This window comes from Onychomys torridus, chromosome 16 (genome assembly GCF_903995425.1).
Source record: "Onychomys torridus chromosome 16, mOncTor1.1, whole genome shotgun sequence".
NCBI classification, from domain to species: Eukaryota; Metazoa; Chordata; class Mammalia; order Rodentia; family Cricetidae; genus Onychomys; species Onychomys torridus.
In genome coordinates, this window is record NC_050458.1 from 40,229,260 (window position 1) to 40,255,403 (window position 26,144).

A 26,144-nucleotide genomic window follows, 5' to 3' on the forward strand; every position below is an offset into this window, starting at 1 on the left:
ATATATATATATATATATATATATATACTGATTCCTAAGATGATTTTCTTGCGTGCTTCCAAGAACTCCTAACAGTGTATTTATCTAAAATGCCTATCAAGCATCCAAGGCCAAACGAAACAACACCTGTCTCCTAGGTCAGGCAGATAGCTTTATGTCTTGTGCAATTTAAGATGAGACCCTCCTTTCTTATACAACCTTATTAATAGACCCCTAACTTTTTGCCTAACCACTTCTAGGAATGTAGACTGAGCACATAGATCCACCTTTTAACATACAAACAGGTCACTAGCACTCAGGTGACCTCCTCTTTTACCACTCCCATTTTGGATTGTAAAAGAAAGCCTGGTGGTCACTGCCTGAGGAAAATTCTTACCTGCCTTTATGACCCTGTAGAATTCAAGCCTGGTGACTTTGCTCAACCAGGGGCTTGCTATTGCTTGGGCTTATGATTTCTGGGAGACTTGGGGAGAATGTAGAGAACTTGAAGATGGAAAACTGAGAGGGATAAGGAAGATTTTGACCAGAGAGAACTTGTGAATGAGATGGAAGACGAGGAAGAGCCAGATGGGGAAGTACTGGCTGGGTAAGAACAAGGTGAGAAGGACCTAGATGAGGCGGAATTAAGACGAGAGAATTAAGATAGAACTTAGAGGGAACAGTAGATGAATATAGAAAGAAATCAGGCAAGAAAGGAGCTAGGCACAAGAACAGAACTGAAGCTGTGTAGAAAGGATTTTATCTCAGAGGAAAATGAAAGCAAGTGGACCAAAGAGCTCGGTGTGCTGAGATTCTATTTCCCAAAAATAGTTCTCGTCATTTGTAGTTTTCTCTCCTGAGCCCCTGGGATGTGTAACATTTAGCTGGTCCCTCTAATATTATACAAGACTTAGGCTCTTGACTGGGTTTGGGAACACCTATTCTGAAGGCTCCGGCTCTTGCTGCTTAGTGGAGCACTATGGTCACTTCTGGTATTCTGAGTCATGCACCCTTCCCACTCCACAGCCTATGGAGCTGAGATTAAGGGGAGAGCTGGCTTGGCCTGTGGCACACATGTCTGGGGAGAGGCCAGTGATACTCTGTGGCATTTAATAAAGATAGGACTCAACAAAGACAAAAATAAGGACAAGTGCAGGCTCAGCTCATCACGTAGTGGGACAGCTCTACAACATCATCCCAATGGTTGAGGTAGAACCTTCGGGTCCTGGAGTCTGTGTCGTGGCTGAGGGCCTCCAAATCTGCAGGAGAGACCATGGGTTCCACCAGGAGCTTGCTGTGAAGCTGATGGGCCCACGGGACCCACAATCTAGAGGGGAAGGTGACTTCCCACCCCAACCCAAGAAAAGCATCTCCCACCAAGAAGCTCCCTTAGGTGCTGGGGAAGGCAGGCCTCAGCCCCCCCCCCCCCCCCCCCGGGACAAACTCACTCACAGTTCTTAAGGATGGTCACATCGTCCTTTGTCAAGTAGAAGCAAAGGTCAGTGAAGTAGTCCTGAAGCAATGCCCCTGGGACAGCCAAGGAGGTGGTTGGCAATAGCAACCCTTGCCCTTTGAGAGCACTGACCAGCAGGGGCAGCCCACCCCCTCACTGACGTGCAGCTACTGCCCCTGCAGTAGACCCAGGACATGTGGCCCTGACTGTCCACTGTGGCAGCCCGAGGAATGGGACATGGCGGCGGGGGTTTCAAGCTGCTGAGTCAGTACCTACCGATGAACCTCATGGCTGCCCCCTTCAGGGTCTTGTGGGGACTGTCCAGATACATCAGGGCCTGACTGAGAAACTGCTGGTAGTTGCCATAGTTGCTTTCTATCTGAGAAGAGAAGAGAGGGACTGTGGCCATACTGAGGGTCTGTGAGGCACCTCACTTCAGGGACACGGCTTTCCTGAGGCACCTCCGGACACTGAACTCCACTTCCAGTGCCTAGGGCCTGGAAGAGAGGTGGGCAGGCACCAGAGTCCCATAGGGGATGTGGAGAGGTAGCGGGTGGTGACGGCCTAGTTCCTTCATTTAGTCCAATGAGGGGAGCCCATAGCAAGGAGCTGGGACCACCCGTACTTGTGGCCCTTGCCAACATCACTCTGGAGACCATCCAGCATGCCTCTGTCCATCCTGCCTGCTTATCGTCTCACCACAAACCAAAAGCAGATGTCCCACAGCCCCAGGCCACCAGGGTCCCCTGCAAGGCCCATTTTCATGAAGAGGGAGAGGCAGGCTCACCAACAACAACATCTGCACTCCTGCTACTTCTCTGTTGTTGAGGAAGCAAAATTATCTTCGAGGTTTCTTTTTGTTGTTGCTTTTTGTTTGTTTGTTTGTTTGGTTGGTTGGTTGGTTGGTTTTTTTTTTTTTTGTGTGTGTGTGTGTGGTTTTTTTTGGGGGGGCACTTCCCTTTGGGTGTAGCTATCCTGAACGGCAGACCTGACACAAACACCCGCATCAGATACAGGATCTGCTGCTCTGTGTCCTTCAGTGGCCTCCCCACTTCCAAGTGCCCGGTTCCCTGTCCTCCATGCTGTGCTTTAAACTTTGGGGTCCTGGTGGCGCCTGACACTCAGAGTCAGGACCGTGGTGAAACAGCTGGAGGCTGCAGTCCCGGGTGTCGCCAAGGCCATGCTTCTATCCTTGCTGCCATCAAGATGCATTCGGCACCACTTGCATGGGAGGGGTCAGCAGGCCTGGAGCCCAGTGCCCCCTCACTGCCCAAAGACCACCTTGAGATCTTTGCAGCCACAGTTCTAGGCCTGTCCCGAGTGGCCGAACCGGGATCCAGTGAGGCCTGAAGACTGAAGACAGGCCTGACCTGCCTTGCCCGAGTGACTTTGGACTTGTCCAAGAGGCTGGGATTGTGGCCCTGACAGCCTAGACCCAGTAAGGCAGAAGAACCTGGGGCCAGAGATTAAAGTGGCTGCTAGGTAGTTGCTAGGTGGTTGCTAGGTGGCATTTGCTACTGGTCTCCCCACACCTGGGCCCTGCCGTGTCTGGACTCAGAGACTCAGCTGTGTCTGCCTTAAATCTGCACTGGAACATGAGGGGGCACTTCCTCCTCAGAGGCCCCATTAAGGTGGCCTTGGGCACACTCTAGGCACATGGTGGAGACTCTGCCAGCCTTCCTGGACAGCACATTCCAGAGAACCCGAGCTCCATTATGAAGGGAAAATGTTCCACTCAGAGCCTCAGTACTTAAACACCCTCAGGTCTGCCTCTCCCAACCCCACACCCCACCCTCAGAACAGTCTGGGGTGATTGAACAGCCAGCACCTCTCTGGCCCTAAACCCTCCCCCAGAAAGGTGCCCACACCTTACCATGTAGATAAAAATGTCATTCGCAGCGCCCAGCCCTTGGCCCCATGCCAGCTTGCTGAACAGCTCCTTCCGGAACTCCCATTTTAACAGGATGGCACAGCGCAGGAAGGTGAACTTGGCCTTCTGAAAGTGGAGAATAGACTGCCTCTGCTTCCACCCATCATCACCCTCCTCATCCCAGACAGACCCTGAGGAGAGGTTTCTGTAGCAGTACCATCTGTGGACTCCTAAGGTCCAGGGCCATTCAGGGGGCACCAGAAGGGAGAGCACCACCACAGGGTGGGGTGACCCACTCTCTAAGCCCAGGGCACTCTGCTCCGATTCACACAGAACTTCCAGAAAGGCTTCCCAGGCCTCCTTCTGAGGAACCAACTTGGAGACTTACTCTAAGTTTGGGAAGAGACCTGACTTCCCGCAGAGGATATGGGCCTGGGCCTGGTTTGTTAAACGTGAGGCCTTACTCTCAGAAGCCTGGGACAGCTTGTTCCCAAGGGCCAGCAGAAGCCAAGCTTGGTTTGTGAGTAGTGGACAGAGGCTAGGCTAACTCCATGGAGAAGCAAAGGTAGAGGATGGCCTACAAAACCCAAGGCCTTTTCATGATATAGCTAAGTGTTTCAGGGCCACCCCAGGGAGGGTTGCACAAGGTCCCTCTGGGGGAGTGGGGGGGTCATGGCACCAGGCAGGAAGGGTACAAGTAAGATGTTCCAGTACAGCACGTAGTCACACCACTGACTGGGGAGGGGGAGGTAGAGGTAGAAAGAGCCTGAAGGGCAGATTCTTGCAGCTTATTTTAGATGGCAGAGTAGAGGTCTTCAGCCAGAAGAGGCTATACAAGAGCCTGGAGTGATGGGTGGATGGGAGTGAGGAATCTGATGTGGGTGGCTGAGGAATGGATGGAGCCCACTCCTTTTCTCTGGCTGCTGGGTTGGCCTACAGGCCCAAACCAAGCCGTCTCTGTTGCCCAGGTGGGCTCTCCAGAGCGCTGGCTTCAATCGGAGATCTGAGCCCTCCAAGTCTACTGCCTGGGTCTTCCTTTGGCCCTGCTCTCCCAGCTGAACTACAGCATACTCACCATGGCCACTTCTGGGCAGGGGTCAGCCATGTGGAACAGCAGAGGCACTGCAGCCTGGAAAGCCAGGATCTTGAGGCTCTGATGAAACTTCTTGCCACCATAGTGGATGACGTCCCCGAAGAGGAAGATGGCATATTCCCGTACCTTTGCTCTTTCCTGGGGGGATGGAATTCTCATGCACGCCACAGGCCAGCCTTCTCCTATGATTTCTGGTTGCCTCGCTTTAGCCTTGCTCTGCTCAAGGACAGCCTGCATTGTCCCTAACTTCATAGGCCAGTGTCCACTCAGCCCCTGACTCCTGTTGACTTCTTTTGTCCCATGGTGTGGTGGTTTGAAAGAAAATGACCTCCAAAGGAAGTGGCACTATTAGGAAGGATGGCCTTATTGGAGGAAGTGTGTCACTGTGGGGGCAAACTTTGAGGTCTCTTTTGCTCAGGCTTCCATCAGTGTGACAGTCAGTCAACTTTCTATTGCCTGCAAGATGTAGGACTCTCAGCTAATCCTCCAACACCGCATCTTCCTGCATGCTAACATGCTTCCCGCCATGATGACAACGGACTGAACCACTGACACTGTAAGTGAGCCCCGCAATTAAAATGGTTTCCTTATAAGAGTTGCTGTGGTCATGGTGTCTCTTTATAGCAATAAAAACCCTAACTAAGACACATGGCCTTCTCATTTTCTCCATTTCCTCGGCTCCACTCATGATCCCCTTCAAACTTTGGCAACCTTCCCTAGATACATTCATTCTTCCTGGTTTCTCACTTCTGGGTTTCTCTGCATGTCCCTGGGATGATAGCAACCATGCCTCTCCTCCTAGGCAGACCTGACTTGAATCTGTGACATTCTAGTTTCACGACCCTGGGTGAGATTCCTTCCTTGTACCGTTTCAGCTTTTGTAAACAGTGACTAACCGCAGTGCCTTTGCCCTTGGGTTGAGGTGGCTGCAGAACCCAGCACCTAAGGGAGTGCCTGATAATGCTGGCATTGCTCCTTCTACTAACCCCATCATCATGATTCAGTCTCCTGTCCACGAAAGGCAGAGCCATCTTCTGCCCCAAACTGCCCCCATTGCTTCCTCCTCGATTCCAGATGTACAGTGGCCACCAGCTGCCTACCTACCCCAACTGGGGCTTATTCTAGCTCTCATCTCCCGTTTCTAATCCCTCTCAGGGGCATATTGTGGTGGTCTTCCTGGGACTGTCAATGCCAAGTCCAAGCCTTCCTCATTCTCAGCCTCAACCCCCTGAAGTCACTTGGCCCTGTTCTACAGTATGAGGAGGGATTCATGTTGCTTTCAAAAGAAATCATTGGTTCTGGGGGCCTGAGAACAAAACTCAGTGCCATCAAAAACTTCAACTATGCCAGTCTGTGCCTTCTGGAGTTGGTGCAGATAGCAGATGCTGAGTGGTACTGGTTTCTGATTGTTATCTGCAGCCCTGGCCTGCCCTGTTCTGCCGCCCCACCCCCCCCCCCTGCCCAGCTCACATCTGTGAACAGGCTGAGAAGGTGCTGAGCAATCTTGAAGCTGAGAGTCCCGATGCTCTGGACACCCAGACAGTGTAGGAGGTGGCCCATGATCTCCATCAGGCCCACAGGGTCCTTGAACTCAGGCTGTAGGAAGTTGTCCAGCAGCTCCATCAACTTACTTCTCAGCAGAGTCACCTGCAGGGAGACCACCACCCTCCAGTGGGACCTTTGACCAGTTTCTGCCAGCTGCCCCAGTGAGGCAGGTACTGGGGCTCCTGGCCTTCTCACAAGGTTAGGTATCTGCCCATCTTTGAGTCAGTGCAGATGAGGAGGAGGTCTGAGTGCCGAAGCTGATGTTCCCAGATCCACTCCCTTCCTCCCCTACAGGTTGGATAGTAAAAGAGATAAAACCACAAGATGTATCTAGCATAAGCCAAATCTGCATCTGCATCCCAGCCCTGTCATGAGGGCCATGGCAGAACAGCCCTGCTCTGGGAGGGTCAAAAGGGTAGGATATTGGGTACTCGTCATGAGGGACTCTTACCTAGTTCAGAGCCCCATCTGAAGCAATTTAGCAGGGCCACCCAGGCCTGATTGGCTCTCTCTACCACCCTTTGCAAGGAGATACCCTTTAGGACACTTCCTTTGTGCCTAGTCTTCCCTGTGACCCTTCTGGGATGGCAGAGGACCCCTCTCCTCAAAATCCTGCCCCCTCACCTTATTAGGGTGCATCAGAGTGCTGCCCAGGCCCTTCAGGCTCAAAGCTCGCACTGTTCGGTTGCGGTTGGAAAGGCCTATGCTCAGGGAGTTGTCCATGACCTTCCGAGACATGTGCTGGAAGGCATCTGGGCTGTTGAGAAACTGAGCAGGGGTGGGCACCATCAGCCCACCTGATAATCACAGCTGCCAAGGAATCCGTCTACCCCGCACCATGATATAGTAAGTTAGACCTAAAGAAGCACTTCCATCAGCAAGTGCACCTGACAAATGAGTCAGAGACCTGGAAGGGAAGGAAGTTCCTGGGGGTGGCTGGGGAGAGGCTGACCTCGGTGATGATGCAGATCCCCACAATGTTGTCTCTCTCTTCAGTGCTCTTCAGGGAGATGAGTGCCTGCCCCAAGACAGCCTTGACCTCGCAGTTATAGTGAGCCATGGCCCTATCACATGCAAGAGGTACACACAAGGCCCCAGAGGGCTTCATTATCCAGCCAGGCCTCATCACTGGCCAGACTGCTGAGTCTTGAGTGCAGCATCTAGAACAGGGAGGGTGGGCTGGGCTGCTAACCATTCTAGCCCCTCCCAGGCAGAGGATGCCCAAGCTGAGGGCTCACCTGGCCAAAAGGGTCACTCCCCTTGTGAAAGTTTCCAACTTCCCAAAGAGCTCCCAGCCCTGGGTCAGCTTGAGGTCAGCAAACACTTCCCAGTACTGGTTGGTCCAAAAGAGGCCCTTGAGTGCTTCTAGGCAGGTTCTGGGCATGGGGAACAAGACAGGTGCCTGAAACCTGTTAACTGCCACCTACTAGGCTCCCCTTTCCCAAGAGTCTCCCTATTGACCAGGTCAGGTACTCTGTCCCATCTCTACCCCTACTCCACCCAAAACGGGTCCCCCAGAATCAGCATGGCTCAGTGGGCACGAGGAGGGGACAGCAGCCATCTTGGCTCACCTGCAGGGCCCGAGGGGCTTAGAGGCTATATTGTCTTCCTGGTAGTCAAAGATACCCTGCACCAGACCCATCTCCAGCAGGTAGTAGAGCTCGGTGAGGAGCCCCAGAAGGATCCCCGCGAAAGCCCAGCGGACTGTGTTCCTGTACTCCGGGGTGTAGAGGAGCTCATAAATGGTGCTCAGTGCCTGCAGTGGGGGACAGCAAAGCCTGGAGAGGGACCCTTGAGCAGAAGAGTGGGGACAGCGGCTACAGAGCCACTCTAGTCCAGGCCTCAATATCCCCATCTGGCCCGCTGCGGCTCACTATGCAGACCTCTTGGATACATTGCTGAAGATCCTTGTGGTAGCCCTGAGGCTGAACCAGGAACCCTTGTGGTCTCTGGGGCTGGGCTCTGACCTCCTCCTGCCTTTGCTCAGGCCCCAAGAATGCCTGACTTCCACACCACTGATGGTGCTTTTCTTGGTTTGGCTCCACCTTCTCATGAGCCAGATCACTCCACGTGCCCATCCTGCGGGGAGGTCCTTCTCAGACCCTCCTTGATGAGGGCCTCTCCTGGTCCCATTTTCTTTTGTCCCTGGCCCTAAGTTTCTGGTGGCTGGCTCCATCCATCCCTATGTCTTTGGGGTTGGGCCATAGAGTCCCCTGGCTCTCTCCCTAAACCATCTCCTACCCAGTCCACTGGTACCATTCCAATGCCCCACTTGGCCCTCCCTGAACTGAAAGGTCTCTTTTCAAGGGGCAGAGATGAGTGGGTCACTTCTAAGTGAGGCCCTTCCAAAGCTTGGGGGAAGTCCAGGTGCTAGCCTCGGCTCCCAATCAGTGCCGGCAATCTTCACCCACCCCTGCCCTGGTTTCTGCTCGGGGATCCCGCTGCCTCCCCTAGATCCTTCTAGATGCCTCTCATCTCTCTTCACCACTCTTGTTCCCACAGCCAACCACGGCCCAGTGCATGGTCACTGTGTCTCTGAGTCTTGCCGGGGCAGCCAAGACTTTCTCCTACTTTCCACTGAGTCTAGGAACCACTTGCTGAGAGCTCACAGGATTTTTAGTTCTGTTATGGTCCATGCCCATGGAGAAACAAGCGCGGTTAGCAGCAGGGGTCTGCATACAGGTGGCCGGTCCGTCAGACACCTAGCAGGGCCATGCATGCAGGGTGGGAGATTCACCACGAGCAGGTGAGATGCACCGGCCTACCTTCACAAATGACCACAAACCATGATAAAGGCCTGAGAGTGGGGCCCCTGGAGGCAGCACAGTGTCCTTGTGGGATCCCACTGAGGCCCTGGATACTGCTACTGTCGCTGAGGGGACTGTGCTGGGGGCTAAGCAAAGGGTGCTACTCACCATCAGGGAGACCAGATGGGCCTGATACTTGGCCTGGAGGAGCTTCCTGGGCGGCCGTAATTTCAACTTTATGTAGAGCAGGGTTATAACATCACGTGACAAATGGTAGTTGGTAGCCAGAGCCTTCCACAGCAGTAGGATCCACCTGATGAGACAGGGTCTAGGCCACCACTGGGAATACCTCTGCAGAGAGACCTCCCACAAATGCTGGCCATTTAGTGGGATGTGAGAAAGTGAGCCCCTTGGGAGCAGCAGGCGAGGGGCCCTGAGGTCCGTGTTCTGTGATGCTTTGTTAGACATCTGCCCAAGCCTCAGCCTTGCAGCCCCTCTCCCCAGGACCCCAAGCAAATGGCTACCCTCTAGCCTGTCTTTTCTCCTGGGAAGTAGGACAAGCCCCTCAAATGGTCTGAAGAGAAGAGGGGAGCCAGCAGTGCCAGGAACGACGCCAGGCAGCACTCATGAGTTCCCAGTCACACTAGGATCCCTGTCAAAGGCTGTGTGCTCCGAGGTCGGCCACTGTCCCCGCCACCTCTCACATTGCCAGCTATATACATATAGTCATGAGGTGCTCAGAGCATGGCTGGCCACCTAACAACTGACAAGCTTAGGAGTTCCTGACAGGCTTGTGCCTATGCTGCTGTTGCCCATCCACAGCCATGTTCTGAATTAGTCGGGCTTCATTGTCAACAGACTGCCACTTGGAAGACCCAGAGCTATCTAGCGAGGCAGCTAGAATCAAGACTCACTGGGGCTCTGGGATCATAGGGCACCTGTGGATGAGTGGAGCGGGGATTACTGCGTATTTTCACAGACCGGTCTGTGACTCTGCTTACAGACTGGCCTCTGGTGACTGTGAATCTGAGATGGTTTCTATGCTGATGGCCCTCCTGGGACTGCTGGAGCCCTGTTTGAGCCCCAAACACCTTCAGAGCCCCTGTGGCCACAGTCCAGATTCGGGAAAAAGACAGAACCCTTGAGTGCCTCTTCCTGCCTGGTGTGTTCAATAAATAACTAAGGACTGGGCTGGAGGGCCACGGCATGCCTGGTTGATGTCCACACTGGGGTGCCTGGGCCAAACAAAGGAAGACCTACCTCTCTGAGGGATGACACAAAGACAAGACCACCTCCACCACCTCTTGAGTATGCTGGATCCCCAGAGCCATGGTGGCCTTACTTATGGTCCGCTGGATACTCCTGGAGCGGATGTTCGGCAGTTCCTGGAACAGGCCTTGGAAGAGCTCAGCCACCTGCAAGGTGGAATGCAGCTTCAGACAGAGCAAGGCCCTCTGAGTTCCTGGTAGGACTTAGCTTTATGCCTCAGCTCCCAGGCTCCATCTCTGTCTTAAGGAAGGTGGGGTGAATAAGCCAAGAGGAGAGCTGTGGTTAACCTGTAAGAGCACTCAAGCAGACGGGGCCCGGCAGTCCCCAAGGGGGAATCTTCAATTTAGTTGGCCAAGCTGAACTGGAGGGCAGTTAGATCTGCCCTCTCCCACAGGCCATCTATGAGGCGGCAGAAGGCGGGCCAGGAATCTGCTGGACAAAGGCAGCTGGCCAAGAGTACATTGGAATCCCACTTATAGGCTACTAGGTTGATGGCTCATTGGGTCTGTAATTCCATGTGGAATGAATGTATATGGCACGTGCTCACATGGGCAGGTACACATAATCTGAAGGGAGCCACACCCACCCAGCCTCACCTGTTCCTTTCTGAAGCCGGGCTCCTCACACATCATCAGTAGGAGCTGGGCGGCAAGGTCACAGCGGAGGTAGTTACAACCGCCTAGGTTGTGCACCAGGGTGAGGATCAGCTGTGTGTGCTGCGCCACTGTCAAGTCCTTCTTGAAGGCCTGTGCAGAGCCAAAGGTCAGGGGGTAGGGGTGGGGGTGGGGATGGGGAGACCTCTGGCCTGCAGTGGCTCAGGCCAGGCAGCGATCTAGGCTCTTACCAGAGAGGGAATGAAGATTGTGTGCACAGTCATGTAAGTGCCACGAACACAGGCTTGCAGGGCCCCAAAGGGCCCATCCTGCCCCTGTTCCAGGCTGCTATGACCTGTAGTTCCCCCGCCTTGGGGCCATGGCCGGGTGGCTACAAGTGTGCCTGCCATAAGCTCCAAGCTGTCTCTTCTCTAAGACTTCCCCTGAGGACAACGGTAGTGAACAGTCTTGCAAAGAGTCACAGCACCCAGTCCCTGCTGGGTCAGAATGGTGACTAACTCCTGCTTGGCCCTAGCCCCTGTCTCACTTCCCTCTCCCACTGTCCCTGGATGGTGGGACCTGAACTGCCATCCACTGTTTCTTAGGAGGGGCCGCTGGGACAGTAGACTCAGTCTAATCCGTGGTCCAGGAGACATGAGATGCTGGAAGGTGTCACTGCTTCTGACAAAGCCTGTCTCAGAAGCTGGACCCTCACTTGGAAGGAAGGAAAACTGAGGCTCAGGAAGATGGGAAGACCGACCCAGGGCCACCCGACCAGTCATGGGACTTGAACACAAACTCTGTCCCTCTCTTCTCCATCCGATGTCACAGGCAGGCAAGTCTGAGAAGACTATAGGAAGGATGTGCCATGGAAGATCAGAGGGAAGGGCTGTCCCTCAAGCTTACCTAGGATGAAGGGATAGTGCTAAGAACAGAGTGTCCCCCAGAAGAGCAAGATAGGCTCTTGTCCCCAGAGGGATACACAAGTGAGAACCTCTGGCCCATGGTTCAGAGGCCCTATCCAAGCTGAGGCTGGAAGGAAGGAGGGACAGAGACAGACAATTTTCCCAGAAAGAGCAGACATCCCTCCCATCTTGGTTCTGCCCAACCTGCTTGCCTGCTCAGGTCCCTGGGCGCCTTTGGCCCCATCTGTTCAGGGCTGAGAGTGGAGAGGATGACCCATATAACCACTGTGCTCTGGGGCCATCGGAGCAACCTCACCTTCACTATGTGGTAGAGATTTTCCTCCCACTCTCTAGACTTGTTGATTTCAAAGTGCATCATCTTGTTCCATTGTGTGGATTCCTCCAACTTCCCTGTGGACGGTGGTGTTCAGACAGGCTGCTGGAGGTTGCCCCTCTCCTTCAATACTCTTGCCCCAGCTCACAGGGAGGCCGCCCTGAGCCTCCCCTTCCCCAACCCTGCTCCACTCACCTTTCTGCTGGAACACAAGCTGCATGAGGAGGAAGACACATTGGTGAGAACGTTGTTGTGTGGACTCATCTTTATCCCGCCACAGCAGAGTCAGGAGGCCTATCTGGTGGCCCAGCATGGACGGCATGGCCTCTTCCTGGGGAGAGGGGGGCAGTGAGCAAAGCCGAGCCTAGCTTCCTTGTGCCACTTCTTGCGTCCATCCCTGTTCTCGGCATCTTGTGGGAGATGTACTGGCTGGGATTTGAGAGAGACTCCTATCCTGCCCAAGAGAGCATCTCTCTTCACCTCTCTGACCGGTCTTCTCATTGGGAAAAGGCATTTCCGCTTTTTAACAATAAGAGACTGGGTATGCCTATCACCTCATTCAGGCATGTGTGTCTGTTGATAGGTATATGTGCCTGGGAGAGAGAGAGAGAGAGAGAGAGAGAGAGAGAGAGAGAGAGAGAGAGAGAGAGAGAGAGAGAGAGGAGTGACGAAGCCCCCCCTGTAATCCTCATGGAGATGATAGGGAGGGCATTCACAGTCTCCTCTGAATGTCCAGCCTCTGAGATCTGAAGGGTCGCACGGTCGGAGCTTGACTTTACTGAGTCTCCTGTGCTCAAGTAGGTTGTACTCAAACAAAAGCCACCCCAGGCTGAGCTGTTCTACACTGGCAGTGAGTCTGCGGGGTTGCCTGATGAGGAGTGTGAGGATGAGGCACAGGGGGTTGGGGTGGGGACAGCCTGATCTGCAGAGGCTCTTTCTTCCTGTGTGGGCCATACTCCTGTCCTCTCAAAGTGAGGCTTCTGCTCCAGGCTGGGGAGGAAGACAGCCCAGAACACCCTGCGCACTCACTGTCAGCTTGGGACTTTCTGCATCATCAATGAATCCATCACTCTGTGAAGCCCATGCTGGATGCTTTTTCTGAAGTCTCCAGGATGAGCCTCTCAGCTCCCTGCCAGATCCCAGCGCCCAGACCAGCATGGTGACTGGCGTGTGCAGCAGCTACCACATACCTGGCCAGCCCACCCCACCTGGAAACACACATCCCAGTGTAGACTCAGCAGGAACTTCAGTTGGTGACAGGGGCCACCTCACTGCCCCTGCCAGGCCCAGCCTGGATTCCCAAAGCCAACTTTGCAAGGCCCCACTCACACAGTTTCTGGTGAAGCCCCCGCCCATTTCAAACCTTGGTCAGGTCTAACTGCTCTGTGAGGACCTTCATGGTCATTTTAATTTCAATGTTGTAGCTTTAATTTTGATTGCACTTCAAACATGTTGAGAATAGTTGAGAATTTCTGTGTCCTCTGGCCACTGTTTTTCATTAGTCACACTCTGCTCTGTTTGGCTCCTTCTGATCTCCCTTCCTCTGACTGGAGTCACTGGGCATTTGACCTCAGATAATCCATTGTTTATTTCATAAGAATGAGGGCACTTACTGACAGACGCACAATGCAACAGTCACAGCAGTCACAGGAATCTAATTCAACATCAGTATCATTATCTAATCCACAGTCCATATCCAAACTTCATCAGTTGTCCCAATACAGTCATACTTCATACACAGCACTCCTGACTCACACACCACTCCTCACATATCCAACACTCTGCACACAGAACATTCTCCACACACTCAATACTCCTCCCATATACATAACACTCCTAACACACACACACACAGAGCACTCCTCATACACACAACACTAAACACACACACACACACACACACACACACACACACACACACACACACAGAACACTCATCACTCATACAACACTCCTCACACAGAACATTCTTCACACACACATTTTTCACATACATAACACTACTCACATCACATTTACAACATACCTCATTGTGCATACCTCACACGCATAACCCCTGATACACATACCTTACAAACACAGCACACAGAGCACAATGAATGCTGACGTAGGCACATATCTACATCCGTGCATACTAAGAGTTCAACAGCTCCAACTCCAGTACAGCACCACATTCTGTTACCCTCTGATGGAGGTCCTGGTCCCAGGAGACCCCCTGCTTCCAGACCCTCCATGCCTTCTGTCATTTGTAAGTCTCTGAATTTTTTTCAGAATATTTAGAATACTGCATAGAGTAAAATTTCAAACCAGTATTACTGCAAAAACCAAACTACAGAATTATTATCAGTTTTATGGTAATTTTATTTAAGATTACAATCACCGAGAGATTACAAATCTTAAGTGCAAAATTCAATAGTCTTGCAAATTTCAATAGATTCTTGTCTGCTTCTTCTTTATGCTGCTGTGCCTGAGGCTGGGTGATTGATAAAGAAGCTTATTTAGTTCACATTTCTGGATGCTAGGAAGTTTCTAGCTTCAGGCAGTGGTTTCTGGACAGGGCCTCTAACTGCATGGCAGTGTGTTGGATGACACACAGCAGGAGTGCATGTCAGAACAGTGTGTGGATAACAAAGGAGACATCCAATCTCTCAAGTTCTAACCCATTCCTGAGAGAGTCCAGTTTCAAGATAAAAACAAAGTTCTCTCTGGCAGGCCTCACCTCCCAACATCTCTATTAATTTCCACACTCCAACAGCACCAGCACGACCTCCCCATTCCCGGTGTGCCTGTGAGAACACTCCCCATCAAGTTTCCTGGGCCATTTAAGCAGGTCCTGTCTGCCAAGACAGACACTCTTCTCATGGGTCTCTTTCTCTGCTGTATCCTTGTGGTCCAGCCTTTGGTTGCTGTGTCAATGGCTGGATGGATATCGCCACACGTTGCTTGCCTGTTCTTATTGCTGGACATCTGCAGGGCTCCCAGCTTGGCTCCAGTACGAACAAAACCATATAGGTATTCTTGCATATCTATATCTATATCTATATCTATATCTATATCTATATATATATATATGTATATATATACATATATCTATATATATATGTATATATAGATATATAGATAGATAGATATAGATATAGATAGATAGATATATAGATATAGATATATAGATATATAAATGCTCACTCCTCTTGGGTAAATACCTAGGATCAGACCTGTGTGGTTAGGGCATAAGTATGTGTTTAACTTTCAAAAAAAACTGCCGGAAGTTCTGCCAAGCAGTTTTAACATCCTACATTCCCACCGGCTATGTGAGACATTTCCGGGACTCCATATCTTGGCCAACACTTGCTGTTCCCAGCCTTAATTTTACCCTTCCAGTGGGTGTGTGGCGGTAATCGTGGTTTTATTTGCATTTCCTTTATGACCAGCTATGTGGGGGCACATTCATTTTCATGGCCTCTGCAATGTCTCTTTTTGTCTGATGCCCATTTTAAGAGCTGGTTAGCTTTTCAACAAGCTATAGCCGATCACATTTTCTGGACACAAGTCCTCTGTGAGATACACACATTGCACACATTTCTTGCCTGTCACAAAAGTTCCTCATTTTGATGAGGTCCACTCTGTCAATTTTGCTTTTTAGATGGGGTCTCATAGAGCCCAGGCTGGTCACAAACTCAATAAGTAGCCAAGGATGACTTTGAACCTCTGATCTTCCTGCCTCCACCTCCCGAGTTCTGGGATTGTAGCATGTAGTGGTGGGGATCCAACCTAGGATAGGTGCATGCTAGGTACAGCCCCAACCCATTGTATCCATGTTTTATTTGTAGCTACTGCCGGGCAATCTGCCTGCCTCCTTTTATGAGGAGTGTCTGTCTTCTTCTAGAGACCAGGAAGTTCTCAACTTCCATCTTGTCATCCTTATCTGTTTTTTCCCCTCCCCCCCACTACCATCCCCCCCTCCCCTTCCTCTTCCCACTCCTTCCTGACAGGGTTTCACTGCATAGCTCATGCGGGCCTCGTGCAATCCTCTTTGCTGAGTGCTAGGGTGACCACACCTGGCCAATGTGAAGCCTGCTACAGTTTTCAGAGGTGTGGTGTGGTGGCTGAGGCCCACTGCCCTAAGGAACTTGGCTTTGTCTCAGTCCTTCCCATCCAAGCCTGATGCCTCCATGTGAAGCAGCTGGACGGACCATGAGAGCCTAGGGGTGGGGTGACGCTCTTCCTCTCAGCCCCCAGATTAGCTGTTTCTACATTTGTTTGAGGCATGGGTTCTCCACACAACAGCTTCCTTGTCCAGACCCAGGCTATTCCCTCAGGGGCCCTCCCCTCTCTCCATTTCTTCAGTCTCTGCCCTCTGTTAGTTGTGGTTTTGGCTTGGGGGTTTTCTCAGGCCATCCTGCTAAATCGTAGCCACAGTCCCCAGCCTGAGGGCTCAGAGAGTGCCTATGGCAAGACTCCCCCATGCTCCTGAATGCTAACCTCAATTGCCCCCATCAGGTGCTCCCCAAGGCTTTGGGGTGTAGGGAACTCACAGCAAGCTTCAAAGAGTCCACCACATACTGCAGAAGCAGGAAGATGGATTGCACAGCCCGACCGCGCTCATGGCTCTTGTTAGATTTCAGCCAGTGCTCTGTGTGCTGGGATGAGTAGAGCAGAGCATGAGAATCTGTGCCCACAGACCCCATCACACCCAGATCAACATCAGCTCAAAGTAGGGCTGCCTGCTGAGAAAGGTGACAGCCACCCACCCAGATCGTTGGCCTCCTTGCCTGTCCATCAATCTACTCCAGCTCTGGGCCATCTGAGAGATAGGGAAAATGCAAGCAACCACCTTCTTATTCTAACACAAGCAGCACAAATCTTCTGACACCAGCCAAACAACCCTACAGTAGACCCCAGCAAGGCATCCTTCACCTCAGCTAAACTCCAATACTGTCTACCCGGGAGCCATGTCAGATTCCAGAGTTTCCTGATTCTAGGGCCAGTCATCAGCCCCAACTGTGGCACATGCTTCAGTCCAACCCACAATAAATCACATTAGTCCACCTTTTGTTACTATAACAAAGTGCCCAAAGCAGACTACTTTCCAAGGAGATGCATGGCTCTGGCGGTCTTAGCATGGTGATGGCCTTCTTGGTGACAGTCCTAGGGTATTAAGGGGCACCACATCGTAGAGACAGGAAACACATATGTGCCCTTTTCTTCCAGTCTCCCTCCATTTCTAATAAAGCCTGTCACAGGTATGGCTCAGTGTTAGAGCACTTATCCAGAATGTTGAAGGTCTCCTTACCTAGTATCATGTATGTGCGTACACACACACACACACACACACACACACACACACACACACACGCCCTCACCATCTCTCTAGTAGTGCAGTCTGGGGTTGGGGCTGGGGCTCAGGCTGGGGCTGGGGCTGGGGGTGGGGCTGGGGCTGGAGCTGGAATCCCTACTATCCTGGTTCACAGGCCTTACCTGCAGGAGGAAGCAGACCTCATCCATGCTCGGGTTCTCAGAGATGAAGTTCTGGAGGAGCAGGTCCAAGGCACGTATTGTCTTCTTGTACAGCACCTGGCAAGCAACAGGGCCAGTTGGCATCACATAGTAGGTCACCTCACGGTCTCCCCAGCTCCTCTATGAGGGCTGAAAGGTATCTGCTTCCTTGGGCCCAACACTAGCAGATGAGGCTGACCATGCCATTTGGTGGCATCTGGAATAGTGAGACCTGCCTCCAGACTTTTCATAGAGGAGATGTGCTGTGAGCATGCAGGTCTCTTTAGCTGCTCAGGAATATCCCCTCCAGCTCTGCTCGCCCCTCTCCTGCAGCCACTGATGATGCCTGCTGCTCCGACCTCTTTCCCGTTGACCTGCTGTTTTTCCAAGAAGGACCTTTGACTAATGTCTCAGCCATTGAAAACTTATCAGAAACAAATGAAACACTTGTTTGGTTTGATTGTTTGGTTGGTTTTTTGAAACAGAGTTTCTCTGTGTAGCCCTGGCTGTCCTGGAACTTGTAGACCAATAGATCTGCCTGCCTCTGCCTCCTGAGTGCTGGGATTAAAGGTGTGTGCCACCACTGCCTGGCTTCCCCCATCCCATATTTTTGATAAAGGTTAAAAAGAAAGGAAATGGTTCTGGATGAAAAGAATCTTTTGATGATAATCTTGTCTCAAAGTGAAAGATGGTTCCAAAATGGAAATAAAACCAGAAAATATCAACACAAACCCATCTGGAAGGCCCAAGCATGTCCATTGAAAGGAGTCAAGAATTCTTCACAGCTAACACTGTCTACTGTGAAAGTTTCTGACATGGAGGCAATACTCTTATGTGGAGATATTTCAAATAAGAATGTTAAAATAGCAATGAACACAATTAAGGCTGAGCAGATCTGAGGATGGCCTTACTCCTTCCCCAAATGTAAACTTACAATTTTCTAGAAATCTCAGAAGCAAGATAGGAGACTCCATTTCCAGTGAAAAATATAGCTTGGCCCCCTTTTGTAACCCTAGAAACCCATGATCTCACCCTATCAGACTGCAGCCCAATCCACTTCCAGAAGCACCTTAGGATCTCATTTACCAAAAAGAGGGCATGGAAGAAGGGTTCTTAGTAACCCTTTGAGATGGAGCTCGAGAGCCACAGATGTCATTTGTGTGCCCATAGCTAAGGTATTTCAGCCTGACTTCGTCACACTTGAGTGTGTCTTATCCTTTCTTTGGGTGCCTCCATTTCTGTGAACCCCATGCTAAGTCTATGTTAAACTCTCTTCCTAATAAAGTCCAACTCTGCTTCAAACTGGACCGCCCTAAAATTATTTTCTGCACAAAGTCATGAATGTTGGCATTCCCTGAGTGCATGTCCCTGCAAGGAATTCCTCAGGTCTCTGAAGGCAGCAGCATAGACTGCCGTCTCTCCAAGGCCCCACTTCCACTGATGAGCATCGGCATCATTTACTTTGTTGTAGTGCCCAAATAGCCAACATAAGCAACGTCAAGATTTGTTCTGGCCCAGAGCTCAGCCCGTACAGTGCATCGCAGTGGCAAGGCATGGTGACCCTAGCTGCTTGGGCTTGGTGACAGGAGCTTGCAGTGCACCTTCTCACATGACTCGGAGCAAAGAGAACACTCAGGCTGGAAGCAGGACCACACTCACCATGGTGACCCACTTTCTCCATCTAGGCCCAACTCCAAAGTAATACCACCAGCTGGAGACTTAAGTATTCAGACACATGGGCTCGTGGGGGATGTCTGACATTCAAACCTTGTACTTGAAGCCTCCAGAGCTGTGGGTTGCAGTGTTCTGTTCTTTACAGCTATGGTACTTCCTTTCAGCTGCCCCCACAAAACACAAAGCTGAACCCTCAAAATGCAAAACTTCCAGCAGAAAACCCAGGCGATTTTTGTGGCCCTAGGTCAAACTTCCTAGACATCACGTCCACAGCACAGGCCATAAAAGAAAAAAATGTAGGATTTTTCTAACCAGTAGCAACTGTCTTCAGAAGTCACAACCCAGAGAAAAGATTTTCAAGTGCAGACTATAGGCTTACATCCAAATGTAAGAGGAGCCTTAAAACGGTATAGAAGGGTTGGCAGGATGGCTCAGGACCATAAAGGCCCTTGTTGTCAAACCTGGAGACTTGAGTTAGATCCCTAATGGTGGAAGGAGAGAAACAATTTCCACAAGTTCTCTTCTGATCTCCACATGTGCACCACAGCACACACACACAGACAGACAGACAGACAGACAGACAGACACATACACAGAGGCTCACAGAGACACATAGACACGCATGTGTAAACAAACATACACACAGGCTCACACAGACACATACAGAGACACACAGACAGGTACACACACACACATACACAAATAAAAAGTCGTTTTTTAAAAATCTACGTAGTAGTCCATTTCTAAGTTAGTTGTGAGAGCTGAACAAACATTTCACTGAAGTTGAACACATGACAGAGTATTCATCCCAATGGCCAGCATGAAGGTGACGATGAATCGAAGCTACACCCAGCTGCCGGAAATCCGTTGGTGCAATGGCAGATGGTCCCAGTGGAACTCCATAGGAATGGCTGCTGCCTCCCTTGTGACCTCATGGGGGTGAGCTTCCCTCGGGACTCATCATCTTCCTCTGTTCCCTGGACTCTCCTAGCATGGCTCTAGAACCATCCACAAGGCAATGCTTCATGTACGCTCTGGGGGCCTAGTGCAAGACCACAGTTCAGCTCCCTGTGTCTACCTGGCCTCTCCGGCTAACCTGGCTCAGGGCCAGGAAACAAAACTTGAGGGGCTTTGTTTCTTGCCTTGCTGTTTCTGCTGAGCAGAACTTAGCCACCCTCAGAGCCATGTTGGTCATGTGGCTTCTTTCCAGAGCAGGCTCCCTCCCAGCAACACTGTATCCTCTCTTAACTTCCTGTGGACAGAGCTGGCCTGGCCTGCTTTGGATATGGCCTTGGTACATGCTTGGGTCACGGAATGGAACATGGCCTAGCTGTGTGCTGAGTGCCAGCAAGAGTGATCAGAGGCATGTGAGTGACAGCCAGCCCTGACCCTGCTTCAACTCCCCTGGAGACTGGGTCCGGGGCAAGATAGCCTGAGACGGCAGGGTAGGCCTGCACAGCCAAGGACCAGGATGCATCCCGGCACTTGGAGAGTATTTGTCAGCTCACTGGAAGTCAGTGAGCACAAGGTACAGGAAGGCTCACTTCAGAGAATTCTGCCAGAGCTGCACTGAGACCAGGGTCTCATTTGAGCAGAAGAACCCCAAAGGGTCCTGAGCTTTCTAAGGTGGAAGTGAGCCTGTGCTCCAGACAGGGTGGATCTAAACCCAGTCAGAGCTCCTCTTTCCGCCAGTCACCAAACAAGGCTAACCCTTAGCCCAGCACTGGGGACCCACGTCCCTGAGAGGGAGACATGCCAAGCCTAGGCCATCACCATGACATCTGGGGCTCGCTCCAATGAAGGTGAGCCACTCTTCAGGGCCTCGGTAGAGGGAAGCTTGTACACGCTGTGCAGGCAAGTCTTCAGGACCTGGGACTTGAGCAGGGGTGTGAGTCTGGGTCTCAGGTTACTGCAAAAGAAAAAAGTGATGGGCTGGGGTACAAGCCCAGCCCAAGGGACTCCCAGCAAGGACAATACCAGCACAATTAGAATATGAAGATAGACATTGTCTTGGCTTAGTGGAATGAGAAGGGCCTGCACAATAGGGGCTGTGGTGAGCTGTCCTAAATCATTGGCACTTGCTTGGGGGAAACCTAGACATTTTTTAGGGTCAGAATCAAAGCTATGAATAGGTCAAGTCAGAACATAGAGTTAAATTAGGATCCAAGGGTGAAAAGCTAGGCTTCATGTATGACTCGGGTTAGGGTCCAATCTATGCTCAGGACTGTGGTTCAGTGTGTGACTATGGGCAGGGCTTAGTTTTTGCCAGTACTAACAATCTATCTTGGCTAAGAAAGAAAGCAAACTTAACCTCTTAGGCAGAACATGCAGGGCCTCAGCACATCCAATATTCCAGTGTCCCCTCAGGCCCCAGCCCTTCACACACTGACTACCACCACAAACTCAGGACTCTGCCTGTCTTCCTTCCCATGCCCTAGGAGAATTACCTCAGGCCCACGATGACCAGTATGACCTTCTGCCGGGAGAAGGTGGTCAGGAAGTTGGGCTCCTTCTGGAGGATGCCCTGGAGGGTAGAGGGGCAACTGTGGCAGCAGCCCCTGGCTGGCCACCCGGGTCCTTGGGAGCACCCACTGTGGACCCCAGTGTCACTTACCAGGAGGCACTGGACAAGCGCTGGTATTTGGGTGAACTTGTACCTCTGGGCGCCATGCTCGTCCCGGAGCGATCTAGTGAGCAGAATGGCCGCAGAGAGGAAGCTTGACTTCAGGATCTCATCCTGTCCCCGACAGGTGGGCCAAAGGTAAAGTCAGGGGACACTTCCCTAAAATCCTGTCATATAACCCAAGCAGCCACCTTGATCAGGGGACCAGCATAGTGTGTACCTCACATACACAACACATACAGACACCCTTCCACACACACAACATACACAACACACCTCATACACACAGAACACAACAACCTTACTCACATATACACACATAACTTCTCTGACAATAGAGGAAGCTGGGTACAGGTTCCCTTCTCCCTAGGCCAGCCTTACTGCCTTGGGCTGACACAGCCTTATCTCAGCTACGTGTAGCCAGAGCACTGGACCCAGGAGCATAAAAAAGCAGACCCTGAGTGAGCTCTGTTCCTAAGACCCCAGGCTGTCCTATGTGTACTCCTTCAGTGACTGGCAAGTTAACCCAGGTGGCTCTGTCTACCCTGCCCCCCTATGGAGAGGTGGGGAGGGCCTCACACAGGGGCCACAGGAGAAGTAGTACACCATCCTTGAGGCGATGTTGTCCACCCAGGGCAGGATGTCCTCTTTGGTATGTTTGGCTATCTGTCCATAGCACAGCAGGGAGGTGCTGCTGACCCATTTCCATCGAAGGCTGTTGTCTGATGGCTGTGGGCAGGTGAGAGCTAGGCTGAAGAGCTCCAGGCTTTAAGCCCTCCCAGCCCACACTTCCCTCCCGCCAACAAGAAAGTTAATAGCTTCTGTACTGACTGACGGTAGAGGCCAGCAGTGTCCCTCCTTCACAGGGTCAGGCCAAGGGCTGCCACCAGCCCTCCTGCCTAGGAAGCCCCTCTAAGCTAGTTTCCTAGGCAAGCCTTCTCCTTTGAGATTCTCTTGTAGACTCTTCCCAGCGTAGCTACTAGCGTTAGAACTGGGTCAGAAAATGGAGCTGCTCAGTGAATCTACTGGGCTCAGGGTGGGCCAGCGAGAACTTGAGGCCCAAGCTTAGCACAGCCCTCAAAGTCCTGGGGGTTTCTTGATCCAAAATCCTTAGCTCCACTGTCTCCACTCCTGAGGTCCTGGGGAGAGGACTTCTATGAAGCATGGGCATAGAGTAGGTACTTCATCTATCCTGTGTTCCCAACACCAGCCCCTAAGGGAGATGGGCCAGGAAGGAGCCCTGGTATTACCAATGGGCATATGGAGGCTGGCACCCTCTCTGTCCAATGCTGCACTATTCCACATGCTCCAATACTCAAGACCTCCCTACCTGGTTGTCTGGGGACACAGCAGCTGAACGCAGGAACTTGGTGCGGCCCAGGTGCTCCAGCAGGGCCCATACCTCCTGCAAGTGTTTGGTGGAGGCCAGGCCCACAGCCAGCGCAATGCCCTGTGTACCAGAGGGCCCTGTGAGGCAGCCCACAAGTGACAGGGCAGCTCTCTGGGGGCTGTCCTTCCACCCAGGTTGCCTCCCAGGTACTGGGCTGGTGGCAAGCTGGCAATGTGTCCCATGCAGTGAGAGCCACACACAATCACAGTGATGTTGAATGGGGCAAGGGGGCTGGGAACTGGTAAGGAGGCACGAGGCAATAGCCTGGGGGCGCTGACCCACCTCCCGCTGGCTGGAGTGCTGGTGTGACAGCTCCAGGAGGCTGGCCAAGTGGCATTGAACCTGCTCCTCGCTGGGGCACTCACGCAGGATCAGCCCGTAGAGGTGGAAGAGGACGGCCTGGGGCAGGGCAGGGTAAAACTGCTCAGAACTTCACCCACCTGAGCATAGCAGGGCTGTGTGGTCAGACCTACTCCTTCCCCAAGAGGGAGCCCTTTCTCCTCCCGCTGCGCACGGGGGGGGGGGGGGGGGTACAAAGCAAGGGAGGTCCCCCTCCTGTAGGGCTAAAACAGCTGCATGCAGGCTGCCTGTGGGGCACTGACCTTATCAGCAGCCTGCTTGGGGTCCAGGCTGAGGAACTCTAGGAGCTTCTTCACAGAGGCATCCCTGTGAGACTCCTTCTGCTTTTCCCAGAGCTGTGGGCAGACGTTACTCAGGCCCTGCCTATCCCTGCCCAACCGCCAGGGCAAGACAGATTCTAGAGCCAACAGGACAATTGGAGCCCTCCCAGGACCCTGAGTGGGTAGAGGGCAGCCTGCTCTCAGATGGGTGAGGAAAAGGGAAAGGGAAAAATCCCTCCAGGAACCAGAGCCTCAATCCTAAGTAAGTCTGGCCATGCCCACCTCTTCTGTAGTGCCCTCAAGACCCTTAGGACAGAGGCTGACATTCCTAGCAGACACAGTCCTGTGGGCATCTGGGCATGCTCCCTGCTTATTATTGTGCCTCTATGTTGACCCCCTGGGCCTCTGCCCATTCTGTTCTGACCAGATGGTTTTCCATCCCCACCTGAGCTTAGGTTCCCAGTCCTCACACCCAGCTGTGAGGGCTTGGGTAGCACACAGGCCTGCTGCAACCCTCAAAGAACATGTCACTTTGATTGGCCCAGGGGAGTGACAGCAGCTGTGGAAGGTTGGCCACAAAGATTAAAGTACAATTTTTTTTCTTTTGGTTTTTCTGAGACAGGGTTTCTCTGTGTAGCACTGGCTGTCCTGGAACTGGCTCTGTAGACCAGACTTGCCTCAAACTCAGAGATCTGCCTGCCTCTGCCTCCTGAGTGCTGGGATTAAAGGCGTGTGCTGCCACCACCCTGCTAAAGTGCAATTTTATTGTCAGGAACCAGCAATAGCCCCACATATCCCAAGACCTCAACCATTCCTGGTGTCATCTCTGGACTTCAAGCTGGCATTAGAGTATAGGGGTTTCCAGGTCAGTCCTGCAGCACCCTGCCATGAAGTCGTTCAGAGCAGTCAGGGGCCTGGGAATGCATTGGCCATCCCTGGTAGGAGGAGACCCTGGGTGGACTCTGTGCCTTCCCACCAGTAGGTGGGAAGTAAGACAGCCACACCAACTCCCTGAAATCCTCCAGTACCTTCCCATAGAGGGTTAGGAACTTCATGGATAGCCAAGAGTTGTGGGAGTCTAGGGTGGTTGATAAGTTCAATGTGAAGGCTTGGGATAGGTCCTGGAGGGTGCCTTGACTTCCTCCCAAGCCCCATGAATCTCTCTGATCCTACCTGGTTGTGCTCCTCTAGGAAATGGCAGATGGTGTCCAGCGCCAGGTCCTGCTCCGTGATCATCATGTTCTTGATCTTACTGACCACCATATCCTCCCAGGATGGGAGGATATTCAAGCACTCTCCCAAGAGCCCTGAATCCAAGTTATCTATGGAGATCCCAGAAGCAAAGAGGCAGCACCGGTCCCCAAGACTTAAGGACCAATAACCTTCCTGGGCTGGTGAGAAGGACTCTGATAGAGAACCCAGGCCCACCCAGCACCTGCCCTGCTAGCTCCCTGCTTGGCACACTGAAAGGACAGACTTGCCTTCACCAACACAGACACATCAAGGAGGCCTGGTGGCCAGCTCAGAGTAGAGACAGCTGGCTGGCTTGGGAACAGAGACCACACCGAGGCCAGGACTATGACCACAACTGCTGGTCTGTTGGAGCAACATGCTGACATGGTTCCTGCCTCATTCCAGTAGCAAAACAGCTGGCACTTCCCTTGTCTAAATCCCAAAGCTGAAAGTAAGCATCCATAGACCATCATGGGGTTTGTCATCAGCCTAAGCAGGACTCCCAAGAGCAGACACTTCCACAAGTGAGCAGGCACAGACTTCCTGGGACCTAGCCATCCACCACACTGAGAAGAGCTGGAAAGGAGTTGGCTGCATCTGTGGCAGGAACCATGTGGGCACAAGGAAGCTTCCCCATAGCCAGCCAGGCAGGGCTCCCAATGCCATGAACACATCCAAAAGGACTGCACTCATTATCAGTGGAGTGGAAAGGTAGCCCCATGAACTGTAATTTGCCATCCACTCATGAGACAAAGACAAGAATGTGTGAAGGAAGACAGCAAGTCCTACAGACATGTGGCTGGGGAGTGAGTCTTCCTCTGAAAAAAACACCTCAGTAGCAATTTCCCAGAGAAAACAGGAAGGTGTGAGACACACCATTATAGTTTCCATGTCACACACACACACACACACACACACACACACACACACACACACACACATACACAAAAGGCTCATGGGCTGAAGTCTTGGTCCACACAGATGACAAGGTCTGAAAGCTCTGGCCCACTCAGTGGCCTCATCTACCACTGATGGGGTCATAAGTTGGTGGTGTTATTGGGAGATGAGGCCTGGATAGAGCAAGTAGGCCTTTGGGGTGCCCCTGGAGGGTGTTTTCTTGGACCCTTCCTGTTGCCCTGCTTTCTGGTAACCATCTGGTGAAAAGCTTTGCCTGTCCAGCCCTTCTACCATGCTCTTAGGCTCATGGCCACAGAAGAAGCCCACTGTCCACCAAGTGAGCCAAAAAGCATCTTTGTTTATGCTAGGTATTTTGGCATTACCATGGAAACTAGCATATACATGTATAAAGGGTCCCTTCCT

The 26,144-nt window shown here is 52.1% G+C and overlaps 1 protein-coding gene across 1 annotated transcript; it reads right to left on the bottom strand.

Moving 5' to 3' along the window:
* Window positions 1–1,137: 1,137 nt before the first annotated feature.
* On the bottom strand, window positions 1,138–24,854 carry LOC118596699 (maestro heat-like repeat family member 5). Its single transcript, XM_036207577.1, has 24 exons — window positions 24,765–24,854; window positions 23,574–23,666; window positions 23,254–23,370; window positions 22,912–23,031; window positions 21,573–21,695; window positions 21,406–21,482; window positions 20,732–20,867; window positions 17,267–17,362; window positions 16,324–16,428; window positions 11,984–12,119; window positions 11,771–11,865; window positions 10,553–10,702; window positions 9,948–10,102; window positions 8,856–9,000; window positions 7,512–7,696; window positions 7,179–7,316; window positions 6,893–7,004; window positions 6,565–6,708; window positions 5,866–6,042; window positions 4,378–4,533; window positions 3,306–3,428; window positions 1,709–1,811; window positions 1,432–1,506; window positions 1,138–1,238 (listed from the first exon to the last, which is right to left on the bottom strand). The coding sequence occupies exons 1-24, from the start codon at window positions 24,852–24,854 to the stop codon at window positions 1,138–1,140; spliced, it is 2,952 nt and encodes a 983-aa protein (XP_036063470.1).
* Window positions 24,855–26,144: the final 1,290 nt, after the last annotated feature.

Excerpts from the sequence above, each read along its gene's own strand:
- LOC118596699 (XM_036207577.1), bottom strand. The coding sequence starts at position 24,854 with ATGGTGGTCAGTAAGATCAAGAACATGATGATCACGGAGCAGGACCTG. Across the intron at positions 20,868-21,405 it reads CTGGTCATCGTGGGCCTGAG|TAACCTGAGACCCAGACTCA; the intron begins GTAATTCTCCTA and ends TTTCTTTTGCAG. Across the intron at positions 1,812-3,305 it reads ATGACATTTTTATCTACATG|ATAGAAAGCAACTATGGCAA; the intron begins GTAAGGTGTGGG and ends TTCTCTTCTCAG.